This window comes from Cherax quadricarinatus, chromosome 96 (assembly GCF_038502225.1).
Source record: "Cherax quadricarinatus isolate ZL_2023a chromosome 96, ASM3850222v1, whole genome shotgun sequence".
Lineage (NCBI taxonomy): Eukaryota > Metazoa > Arthropoda > Malacostraca > Decapoda > Parastacidae > Cherax > Cherax quadricarinatus.
The window spans coordinates 172,543-185,958 of NC_091387.1; the positions used below are offsets into that span (position 1 = coordinate 172,543).

The window sequence follows — 13,416 nt, forward strand, 5'->3', positions numbered from 1 at the left end:
ATCACAACCAAAATACGTCTCTTCAGCTTTTGGATGAGGTCAGTATTTAATATGGAAAGACACTTATGTACGCTTCAGGACATTTATTAGTGGAGGATCTTTGCCACGAGTGACTCTTCACTACTAAGGAGTGAAGAAGCCACTTTAGGGCTGAAAATGCCCCTTGAGGGCTGAAGAAGCCACTTTAGGGCTGAAGGAGCCACTTTAGGGATGAAGGAGCCACTTTAGGGCTGAAGGAGCCACTTTAGGGCTGAAGGAGCCACTTTAGGGCTGAAGGAGCCACTTTAGGGCTGAAGGAGCCACTTTAGGGCTGAAGGAGCCACTTTAGGGCTGAAGGAGCCACTTTAGGGCTGAAGGAGCCACTTTAGGGCTGAAGGAGCCACTTTAGGGCTGAAAGAGCCACTTTAGGGCTTAAGGAGTCACTTTAGAAATGAATTAGCCACTTTAAGGCTAAAGGAGCCACTTTAGGGCTGAAGGAGCCACTTTAGGGCTGAAGGAGCCACTTTAGGGCTGAAGGAGCCACTTTAGGGCTGAAGGAGCCACTTTAGGACTGAAGGAGCCACTTTAGGACTGAAGCCACTCAGGTCTGATTCAGTTATTGGGAAGCTGTAAACCATGACCAGTCATTCCTGGTTATATTTTATTATTGTGAAAATGGAGTAAATCTTCTATTGTTGTGTAATTTTGAATTTAAAATAGAAGACAAGTGTATTATAGGAGAGGCCTCGGGGATGTGATTAATGAATAAAGCAAATGTTTTACTGCCATGAATGTCTACATTGTTCATTTTTGCACTCTAAATTGGTATTTTTTTTTAATTTTCTGTAAAATTTACTAAATTACTGATTTCTGTGCACTTATGGTCAGTCGACGGAATGTAAGATGTACAGTGGACCCCCGGTTTACGATATTATTTCATTCCAGAAGTATGTTCAGGTACCAGTACTGAACGAATTTGTTCCCATAGGGAATATTGTGAATTAGATTAGTCCATTTCAGACCCCAAACATACACGTACAAACGCACTTACATAATTGGTCACATTGGGAGGTGATCGTAAAGTGGGGGTCCACTGTATTAGCATAATAGCTTAGTTTGGTTGAATGGAACAAAGGAACTGACTTAAAATAGGACTCTTAAGTGGGCAAAATCACCAATGCTAAATTGTACCTTGATGGGGGAAAGGGGAAGAAAGGTCCATGATGTGGTAATGGGGAAGAAGAGAAGTCCTTGATGTAGTAATGGGGAATGAGGCAGGTCCTTGATGTGATAATGGAGACAAGATGTTGTAAGGGTTCTTAAGTGGAGTGATGGTCAATGATAAACTCACTGTGTCTGTTATACAGTAATATATTGAGTATATACAGTGGACCCCCGCATAACGATTACCTCCGAATGCGACCAATTATGTAAGTGTATTTATGTAAGTGCGTTTGTACATGTATGTTTGGGGGTCTGAAATGGACTAATCTACTTCACAATATTTCTTACGGGAACAAATTCGGTCAGTACTGGCACCTGAACATACTTCTGGAGTGAAAAAATATCGTTAACCGGGGGTCCACTGTACACAGTTGGAAGCCCAGCCTGCCGTCTTACGTCTCGACTTCCAGGGTACGTGTCTCAGTGCCAGGGCATGTGTCTGAATGACAGGGCACATGTCTTGACTGCCAGGGCATGTGTCTGACTGCCAGGGTACATGCCTCACTGCCAGGGTACATGTCTCAGTACCAGGACATGCGTCTGACTGCCAGGACACATGTCTTGACTGCCAGGGTACATGTCTCACTGCTGGGGTACATGTCTGACTGCCAGGGTATGTGTGTGACTACCAGGACACATGTCTTGACTGCCAAGGTACATGTCTCACTGTCAGGGTACGTGTCTGACTGCCAGGATACATGCCTCACTGCCAGGGTACGTGTCTGACAGCCAGGACACGTGTCTCACTGCCAGGGTACATGTCTCACTGCCAGGGTACGTGTCTGACTGCCTGGGTACATGTCTGACTGCCAGGGTATGTGTCTGCCAGGGCACGTGTCTGACTGATGGGGCACATGTCTGACTGCCAGGGTACGTGTCTGCCAGGGTACATGTCTCACTGCCAGGGTACATGTCTAACTGACAGGGTACATGTCTCATTGCCAGGGTACGTATCTAACTGCCAGGATATGTGTCTAACTGCCAGGGTATGCCCTGACACGACCCTAGCCTGCACGGGGCAGAGTCACAGCTTGGTTTGAACTATGCTAACATAAGTCTTTGAAGAGTCCGTGGTGTCATGGCTAGCATATTTGAAATATTCTGACAGAGAGCTCCGAGATGTAATAATTGGAAACAAGAGGTCCTTGATGTGATAATGGGAGATAAGAAAGATCCTTCATATAGCAAAGGTGTCTTGATTCAAATAAATGGAGCTCTCCTCCTCTTCCTTTGATCAAACTCGATTACTTGTCATTCCCCAAGTGCTGTATGACACCTACAGGTTAAGCAATTCCCTATACAGTAGGAACCCTGTATCCATGGGATATGTTCCAAAACCTACCCTGGGTAGTAGGGAACCCTATACAGCCTCTCCTCACTTAACGATGGAGTTCCGTTGGTAAACGGATTCGTATCTAAGTGAGGAGCATACTGTAATAGTAGTGGGTGTGTGTCAGCCATCTTTGATATTGTTTTAATGTCACCTTTGAACCATTTATAACATTTCTGGTATATTTTTAAATGTTTATACAGTAGTGTACTGTATGTTGTAATAAACAGAATAGAGGAAATCCACTCTAATATACATTATTTAGGTATGCACACTGGTCAGAGAGCCCATCGTAAGTCTGAGTCGTTGGTAAATGAGTACATCACTAAGTGAGGAGAGGCTGTATATGTCATTTTTTTGTTTACATACATACCTATGACAATTTTCTTCTTCTTATTCTTTTTAGTAATCTTTACAGGAAAAGGGGTTACTAGCCCATTGTTCCCGGCATTTTAGTTGACTTTTACAACACGCATGGCTTACGGAGGAAAGATTCTTATTCCACTTCCCCATGGATATAAAAGGAAAATTAATAAGACCAAGAACTATTAAGATAAAATCAAAGAAAACTCAGATGAGTGTGTATAAATAAATGTGTACATTTATGTGTAGTGTGACCTAAGTGTAAGTAGAAGTAGCAAGACATGCCTGTAATCTTGCATATTTATGAGACAGACAAAAGACATCAGCAATCCTACCATCATGTAAAAACAATCACAGGCTTCGTTTTACACTCACTTGGCAGGACGGTAGTACCTCCCTGGGTGGTTGCTGTCTACCAACCTACTACCTAAAAAGTGATTGTTGATGTTGATGTTACAACCTGGCCAGTAAGGGGCTTGGACTTCCAGCAAGCGTGCGTGAGCGTGTTAGATAGGAGTGAATGGAGACGAATGGTACTTGGGACCTGACGATCTGTTGGAGTGTGCGCAGGGTAATATTTAGTGAAGGGATTCAGGGAAACCGGTTATTTTCATATAGTCGGACTTGAGTCCTGGAAATGGGAAGTACAATGCCTGCACTTTAAAGGAGGGGTTTGGGATATTGGCAGTTTGGAGGGATATGTTGTGTATCTTTATATGTGTATGCTTCTAGACTGTTGTATTCTGAGCACCTCTGCAAAAACAGTGATAATGTGCGAGTGTGGTGAAAGTGTTGAATGATGATGAAAATATTTTCTTTTTGGGGATTTTCTTTCTTTTTTGGGTCACCCTGCCTCGGTGGGAGACGGCCGACTTTTTTAAAAAAAAAAAAAAAAAAAAAAAAAAAAACATACCTATGATAAAGTTTAATTGATAAATTATTCAAAATATGTCTAGAATTGCACTTTTTCACTGATGGGAAGCATTTCACAGCTTCTCTTAGGTTTTGAAGAACTGCCACCACCACTATTTTCACACTCTGGGGCCATTATTAAACAAAATTAAGGGCCATTTTTGGGCTATAGTAAACTAGATAACTGAAACCTAAGATACCGAATCAGTAGATACGGGGGTTCTACTGTATATGTATTTTTTTTTTTTAACAAGTTGGCCGTCTCCCACCGAGGCAGGGTGACCCAAAAAGAAACAAAATACCCAAAAAGAAAATACTTTCATCATCATTCAACTCTTTCACCTCACTCACACATAATCACTGTTTTTGCAGAGGTGCCCAGAACACAACAGCTTAGAAGCATATACATATAAAGATGCACAACATATCCCTCCAAACTGCCAATATCCCGAACCTCCTCCTTTAGAGTGTAGACATTGTACTTCCCATTTCCAGGACTCAAGTCCGGCTATATAAAAATAACCGGTTTCCCTGAATCCCTTCACTAAATATTACCCTGTATATATAATGTATAATAATTGAATTCTTTATATTTTATACACCTTTATGATTTAATTTCTTGTTGTAAGTTTGTATACAGTATAAAGATCTGCTTTGTATGTCAGGACTTGCATATAAAGTATTATTAGTTATTATATTAGTTATTGAAATCTTAGTTCAAGACTTTTTCCAGTTTGACCAAAATAACCTTTATTGCATTTTTTACAAGAAATTTTATAGACACAGCTGTCAGGGGCAAAAATCCTTAATCAAATTGTGTTTTACTCTTTACTCAGCTCGAGGTTGAGAGAGCATTATTGGAGGGAGAGTTAGTGCCTCTGAGAGAGAAAATGACACTGGACGAGGAGAGATTATCAGCACTGTTACTGAGAAGTAACGAACTAGAGGAACGTTGTCAGCAGGAGAGACACCATCACCATGAAGCTATTGAGGTGGGCTGTGACATATTTTTTTCCTTTCCTTTATTTTATATTGTAATATTTATGAAGTTGTAATTTAAAGGAGGAGTTTGGGATATTTACTGTTTGGTGGGACATCTAAACTGTCGTATCTGTGCACCGCTGGCAAGACAGTGATAGTGTGAATGATGGTGAAAGTGTTTCTTTTTTGGGTCACTCTGCTGCCTCAGTGGGAGATGGCCAGCATGTTAAAAAAATGATTTAATGGTCCAAAAATATTTTTTTACATCATTGCTAATGAAAAATTCCTTTCTTTCAATCTATAAAATTTTTTTTGAAAGAGTCCAGTTTTTAAGGGAGTTCGGCCTATTCGGCAAGTTGGGCTTATTAGACACGAAGTATATTTCTTTTCTTAAGCCTCAGAAACAGTCCAGTAGGCCTGTGCTGCTTTGTTGTTTTCCCTATAGGCCCATGCAGTTTTTCTTTGTTCTTTTCAATGGTTTAAAGTAATATGGTTAAATTTTTTCAACTCGTTTGTCATTTGTGATGGTGGCCTTTTATGCACTGCTATCTTCTTCACTTCCTACCTTCACTTCTTACTTTGCCCTCAACAACCTCCATCTTCTCTTTACTCTTCCTCACTCATTGTTTTCTGATTGGCTGGTCTCAGGCATGTCGATGTCGTCTGGAAGAGGCAGAGAGAGAACTGGATCAGCTGGAAGGGAAGAGTGAAAACTTTAACGGAACAACGGACGAAGAGACCGAGATGCTGGAGACACTGAAAGCCCAGCATGAGGCAGTTGAAGCGGAACGAAAGGTGAGGATTCCTCTTCTCTGTGATGTACGTCTGACTGGCTTTCAGTTATTCAACTCTTGAAGCTGGATCTGAGACCAGACTTCGTTGCTGATAGCCTGGTTAACTTGGCTGTTGCTGCCAGCAGCATTTAGTGCTGCATAATCATCATAACCTGGCATGAAACAAGCAGTACTTAATATAACGTGCAGCATTAATCTGAATTGTGATGTCCTTGCTTTTATAATATAATAAATATTTTATCTTCAAGTTACAGTAGAACCCTGTATCTACGGATCTGGTTATTTTCAGGCCATTGTTTACCATGGCCTGAAAATAACCCTTAATAATGGCCCTAAAGTACAATAGTAGTGATGGTGACAGTTTTTCAAAGCCTATGTGAAGCTGTGAAGTGTTTCCCATCAGTGATAAAGTGCTACTTCTCCACTTACTGTGTGTAATTTATCAGTTAACCCGTAAACGGTCCAAGCAGATCTACGTTCACATGTGTAGTGCTCCAAAAGTAGATCTACATTTTTTTGACATATTTTCAAATATAACAAAAAAAAAAAAGTAAATCGAAGTTTTTTTTTCACATTTTCAAATGTAAAAAAAAAAAAAAAATTACTTTTTTTACATACTTTCAAATGTTGAAAAAATGTATACATGTATATACGTTTGGACCATTTACGGGTTAAACTACTGTAGGTATGTATGTAAATGAAAAGTGAGGTATATATAGGGTTCGCTACTATGCACAATTTCGGGTATCCACAGAAGGTCTTGGAATGTATCACCTGCTGATACATATGGGAACTACTATACATACACAGTTTTTATAAGATTAAATAACATTTAATAGAATACATTGAAGCTCCTGGTTATGCAGAGTATTTCTGGTAAACTAAATCTTAAGAGTGTTAGAACATAATGCCGTACATCTTTCTTTCTTTCAACACACCGGCTGTATCCCACCGAGGCGGGGTGGCCCAAAAGGAGAAACGAAAGTTTCTCCTTGTACATTTAGTAATATATACAGGAGATGAATGTGTAAATTCAAGAATTATGTGGATTAAAGTAAAGGTTGGATGCGAAAAGTGGGTCATAATAAGTGTGTATGCACCTGGAGAAGAGAGGAATGCAGAGGAGAGAGAGAGATTTTGGGAGATGGTAAGTGAATGTATAGGAGCCTTTGAACCAAGTGAGAGAGTAATTGTGGTAGGGGATCTGAATGCTAAAGTAGGAGAAACTTTTAGAAAGGGTGTGGTAGGTAAGTTTGGGGTGCCAGGTGTAAATGATAATGGGAGCCCTTTGATTGAACTTTGTATAGAAAGGGGTTTAGTTATAGGTAATAAATATTTTAAGAAAAAGAGGATAAATAAGTATACAAGATATGATGTAGGGCAAAATGACAGTAGTTTGTTGGATTATGTATTGGTAGATAAAAGACTGTTGAGTAGACTTCAGGATGTACATGTTTATAGAGGGGCCACAGATATATCAGATCACTTTCTAGTTGTAGCTACACTGAGAGTAAAAGGTAGATGGGATACAAGGGGAATAGAAGCATCAGGGAAGAGAGAGGTGAAGGTTTATAAACTAAAAGAGGAGGCAGTTAGGGTAAGATATAAACAGCTATTGGAGGATAGATGGGCTATTGAGAGCATAGGCAATGGGGTCGAAGAGGTATGGGGTAGGTTTAAAAATGTAGTGTTAGAGTGTTCAGCAGAAGTTTGTGGTTACAGGAAAGTGGGTGCAGGAGGGAAGAGGAGCGATTGGTGGAATGATGATGTAAAGAGAGTAGTAAGGGAGAAAAAGTTAGCATATGAGAAGTTTTTACAAAGTAGAAGCGATGCAAGGAGGGAAGAGTATATGGAGAAAAAGAGAGAGGTTAAGAGAGTGGTGAAGCAATGTAAAAAGACAGCAAATGAGAGAGTGGGTGAGATGTTATCAACAAATTTTGTTGAGAATAAGAAAAAGTTTTGGAGTGAGATTAACAAGTTAAGGAAGCCTAGAGAACAAATGGATTTGTCAGTTAAAAATAGGAGAGGAGAGTTATTAAATGGAGAGTTAGAGGTATTGGGAAGATGGAGGGAATATTTTGAGGAATTGTCAAATGTTGATGAAGATAGGGAAGCTGTGATTTCGTGTATAGGGCAAGGAGGAATAACATCTTGTAGGAGTGAGGAAGAGCCAGTTGTGAGTGTGGGGGAAGTTCGTGAGGCAGTAGGTAAAATGAAAGGGGGTAAGGCAGCCGGGATTGATGGGATAAAGATAGAAATGTTAAAAGCAGGTGGGGATTTAGTTTTGGAGTGGTTGGTGCAATTATTTAATAAATGTATGGAAGAGGGTAAGGTACCTAGGGATTGGCAGAGAGCATGCATAGTTCCTTTGTATAAAGGCAAAGGGGACAAAAGAGAGTGCAAAAATTATAGGGGGATAAGTCTGTTGAGTATACCTGGTAAAGTGTATGGTAGAGTTATTATTGAAAGAATTAAAAGTAAGACTGAGAATAGGATAGCAGATGAACAAGGAGGCTTTAGGAAAGGTAGGGGGTGTGTGGACCAGGTGTTTACAGTGAAACATATAAGTGAACAGTATTTAGATAAGGCTAAAGAGGTCTTTGTGGCATTTATGGATTTGGAAAAGGCGTATGACAGGGTGGATAGGGGGCAATGTGGCAGATGTTGCAGGTGTATGGTGTAGGAGGTAGGTTACTGAAAGCAGTGAAGAGTTTTTACGAGGATAGTGAGGCTCAAGTTAGAGTACATAGGAAAGAGGGAAATTATTTCCCAGTAAAAGTAGGCCTTAGACAAGGATGTGTGATGTCACCGTGGTTGTTTAATATATTTATAGATGGGGTTGTAAGAGAAGTAAATGCGAGGGTCTTGACAAGAGGCGTTGAGTTAAAAGATAAAGAATCACACATAAAGTGGGAGTTGTCACAGTTGCTCTTTGCTGATGACACTGTGCTCTTGGGAGATTCTGAAGAGAAGTTGCAGAGATTGGTGGATGAATCTGGTAGGGTGTGCAAAAGAAGAAAATTAAAAGTGAATACAGGAAAGAGTAAGGTTATGAGGATAACAAAAAGATTAGGTGATGAAAGATTGGATATCAGATTGGAGGGAGAGAGTATGGAGGAGGTGAATGTATTCAGATATTTGGGAGTGGACGTGTCAGCAGATGGGTCTATGAAAGATGAGGTGAATCATAGAATTGATGAGGGGAAAAGGGTGAGTGGTGCACTTAGTAGTCTGTGGAGACAAAGAACTTTGTCCTTGGAGGCAAAGAGGGGAATGTATGAGAGTATAGTTTTACCAACGCTCTTATATGGGTGTAAAGCATGGGTGATGAATGTTGCAGTGAGGAGAAGGCAGTGGAGATGTCATGTCTGAGGGCAATGTGTGGTGTGAATATAATGCAGAGAATTCATAGTTTGGAAGTTAGGAGGAGGTGCGGGATTACCAAAACTGTTGTCCAGAGGGCTGAGGAAGGGTTGTTGAGGTGGTTCGGACATGTAGAGAGAATGGAGCGAAACAGAGTGACTTCAAGAGTGTATCAGTCTGTAGTGGAAGGAAGGCGGGGTAGGGGTCGGCCTAGGAAGGGTTGGAGGGAGGGGGTAAAGGAGGTTTTGTGTGCGAGGGGCTTGGACTTCCAGCAGGCATGCGTGAGCATGTTTGATAGGAGTGAATGGAGACAAATGGTTTTTAATACTTGACGTGCTGTTGGAGTGTGAGCAAAGTAACATTTATGAAGGGGTTCAGGGAAACCGGCAGGCCGGACTTAAGTCCTGGAGATGGGAAGTACAGTGCCTACACTCTGAAGGAGGGGTGTTAATGTTGCAGTTTAAAAACTGTAGTGTAAAGCACCCTTCTGGCAAGACAATGATGGTGAAAGTTTTTCTTTTTCGGGCCACCCTGCCTTGGTGGGAATCGGCCAGTGTGATAAAAAAAAAAAAAATACAGGAGAAGGGGTTACTAGCCCAACACTGTACATACACACACTTAATATGTACTTTTGCATACACACACTTAACATGAACTCTTACACACATGCACAATATGTACTCGTACATACACGCACAATATGTACTCGTTCAGACACACACAAATATGTACTCGTACATATTCATTTATGGAATGTATACATTGTAGATAAAAATCTTCTTCAGAAGGAATGTTTTAATATTTGTGAAGAGCTCTTTGATGCAGGAATATAGAGCTACCTTCCCCTTCCCTGGATCAAATCTTATTACCTCACGTTCCTAAGGTGCTGTTTGACCCCTACTGATTTAGCACTTCACCATAGATATAATAATAAGAAGCAAATAATAGTGTAATGGACACTTATAGCCAGGGGCAGATCTACTTATGAAAGCAATAAAGCTTAAGCTTGATGGGCTCTAAACCCAGAGGGGCCCCAAAAGTCACTTTAGTTCACATCGATTAAAAATTTTTGGTCTACTGTTTATTTATTTATTTATTTATTTATTTATTTATTTATTTATTTATTTATTTAATTATTTGAACATACATACAGAGGTACAAAAAAATCCAGGTAAGAGCAGTGTGCATAGCATTACGGGCTGGCTTAAAATTAACTTAAGATTAACTAAGCAATGATGTAATCAGTGATAAAACATTATTGTAAACAGATAACAATAAAGCACAAATGAGTATTACAAAGACAGGTCATATGGTTGTATGCATTGCTGTACATTCAGTAGAATGGAGTATTCTGTTAGGTAGTGTATTTAAAAAATAACAAAGTTAGATTGGGTCTTAGGTTTAACATTTATGTGATATAATTGTGAGAAACATTTAAGATATACAATTTATAAGGTTCAGTTATTCGGTATTTATTTGGTTTTGGGTGAGTAAGTGATCTTTGAGAAGAGACTGTATGAGAGGAGGTTGTGAAAGAACCTCCATAACAGTTCACAAATGTAGGTCTGCCACTGCTTATCAGTAGTCAGTAATAACCCACATGGAGACACAAATTTAGAGGATCGATTGATCTGTATATATTTTGATCCACTTCTGGGATCCTGAAGATCCCAGAAGTGGACTGAAATATACAGATCAATCAGTCTTCTGAGTTTGTGTCCCCATGTGGTTTATTATTGAGCATAAGCAAAATTTATGTCTTCTACAATAACGCTATGGAACACACATATTTATAAAGATTAGATTTTGCCACTGAAGTGGCTAATTTATTGTGCACCCCATATCCATCCTGTGGATGGTAGTGCAAGAGCATATGGATACACAAAAGGCCTATGAACTAGGCCTTGAAAGAATTAGCAGGTGTACATTTGGATTTATATCTACACATCTACATGACTCATGAAATCATAATGGCACGATTGCAAACAAACCATACCACGGGCGGGATTGAACCCGCGGTCAGAGTCTCTCTGACCACGGGTTCAATCCCGCCCATGGTATGGTTTGTTTACACATCTATAGTTTGGTTATCTATTACAAGCAAATGTGGGAAGTTTGCTTAGTATATCTGGTATCTTATTTCCATTAATAAGATATCTTGACATGTCACATAGGTTATTATACTGTCTATCTCTGTATTCCTTAATATTTATAAAGAAAAAATGAAAATTAGATTTTTAAATAGTGTAAATGGACATTTAGCTTTTCATTGTTAAAAAAAATAGATGTAATATTATAATAAATAATATTAAGATAGGGAGCAAGGGGCTAGTAACCCCTTCTCCTGTATATATTACTAAATGTAAAAGGAGAAACTTTCGTTTTTCCTTTTGGGCCACCCCTCCTCGGTGGGCCACCCCACCTCGGTGGGCCACCCCGCCTCGGTGGGATACTGCCGGTGTGTTGAAAGAAAGAAAGAATATTAAGATAATGGAGTGTGAGACTGCTTCTTGCAGGAAAGTGTCATAAATAGTGAGTGATGAGAAGTAAAAAAATCCACTTGGACAAAAAAGTGAAACTCTGAACATGTATATTTCTGAACATTAAAATGGTATAAAATACCGACAGATTGTTAGGTAAGACACATATGCAACAGTTTGGTATCTTTATTTCGAAACGTTTCGCCTACACAGTAGGCTTCTTCAGTCGAGTACAGAAAAGTATCTTCTGCTTCTATCAACTTTTCTGTACTCGACTGAAGAAGCCTACTGTGTAGGCGAAACGTTTCGAAATAAAGATACCAAACTGTTGCATATGTGTCTTACCTAACATATATATTTCTGCCTTAATGAGAGACCTTCTTCAGCAGCTTTGATGTAGAGAGAGACTGATTGAGATATATACACCTTTCTTTTATGAATAAATAGTGGGTGAGGGGCTTGAACCGTGATCCACAAAGTGACAGTTTGACGCTCTACCATCTCGACTATTACTTACTGTATTGTATTCCGTCAGAGGCACCAACTATGACCCAACTGAAATCCTTCCTTCAACCCAGGAGCTTTAACAGTAGAGCTGTTGAAGAGGGGTAAGAATAGATCTACTGCTAAAGCTCCTGGGCTGAAGGAAGGATTTCAGTTGGGTTACAGTTGGTGCCTCTGATGAAATATAATACAGTAAGTAATATTGGTCCTAGGTAGTAGGTTGGTAGACAGCAACCACCCAGGGAGGTACTACCATCCTGCCAAGTGAGTGTACAACGAAAACCTGTAATTGTTTTACATGATGGTAGGATTGCTGGTGTCCTTTTTTCTGTCTCATAAATATGCAAGATTTTTTGTCTCATAAACATGCAAGATTTCAGGTATGTCTTGTTACTTCTACTTACACTTAGGTCACACTACACATACATGTACAAGCATATATATACACACCCCTCTGGGTTTTCTTCTATTTTCTTTCTAGTTCTTGTTATTGTTTATTTCCTCTTATCTCCATGGGGAAGTGGAACAGAATTCTTCCTCCGTAAGCCATGCGTGTTGTAAGAGGTGACTAAAATGCCGGGAGCAAGGGGCTAGTAGCCCCTTCTCCCATATAAATTACTAAATTTAAGAGAAACTTTCGTTTTTCTTTTTGGGCCACCCTGCCTTGGTGGGATATGGCTGGTGTGTTGAAAGAAAGAAAATAGTTCCGATTCCTTCCTATTAGAGACCTGGGTAGTTGAGACGGTAGAGCATCAGACTGTCACTTTGTGAACAGACACCTGGGTAGCTGAGATGGTAGAGCATCAGACTGTCACTTTGTGAACAGAGACCTGGGTAGTTGAGACGGTAGAGCATCAGACTGTCACTTTGTGAACAGAGACCTGGGTAGTTGAGACGGTAGAGCATCGGACTGTCACTTTGGGAACCGAAACCTGGGTAGTTGAGACGGTAGAGCATCGGACTGTCACTTTGTGAACAGAGACCTGGGTAGTTGAGACGGCAGAGCATCAGGCTGTCACTTTGTGAACAGAGACCTGGGTAGTTGAGACTGCAGAGCATCAGACTGTCACTTTGTGAACAGAGACCTGGGTAGTTGAGACAGCAGAGCATCAGACTGTCACTTTGTGAACAGAGACCTGGGTAGTTGAGACGGTAGAGCATCAGACTGTCACTTTGTGAACCACAGTTCAAGCCTTTCATCCACCTTTCTGTTTATTCATTGACATTTGCTCATTACAACTTAATTTGAGTCAATTTCTTTTATGTTTAAATTTTCTACCCTACTGGAGTCTTACTGTTCATGCTCAAACTAGTTTTGAAATAAATAAGCAAACTGATACTGACTACATTATTATTTGCCAGTAATACTTGCCATGTAACAATTCTAACACTTTTGTCCAACTTACAGTTTTTTTTTTACTATATTCGGTGGAAGAAGGCCAAAAAAGTAAGTTGTGACTTGTGTAGAGCATGATAGGTGTTGATG

General features: G+C 40.0%; 1 protein-coding gene across 3 annotated transcripts in view; it reads left to right on the forward strand.

Annotated features, from left to right (window-relative positions):
* Positions 1-13,416, forward strand: part of LOC128701718 (pleckstrin homology-like domain family B member 1) — a gene marked incomplete at its 5' end in the record, with an annotated part of 158,852 nt that overhangs the window by 9,414 nt on the left and 136,022 nt on the right. For 2 of the 3 annotated variants that reach the window (XM_070104949.1, XM_070104952.1), the window contains 3 exon segments: positions 4,645-4,800; positions 5,438-5,584; positions 13,339-13,377. In XM_070104949.1, coding sequence (XP_069961050.1) covers positions 4,645-4,800; positions 5,438-5,584; positions 13,339-13,377 — 342 coding nt within the window. 3 annotated transcript variants of the gene reach the window in all.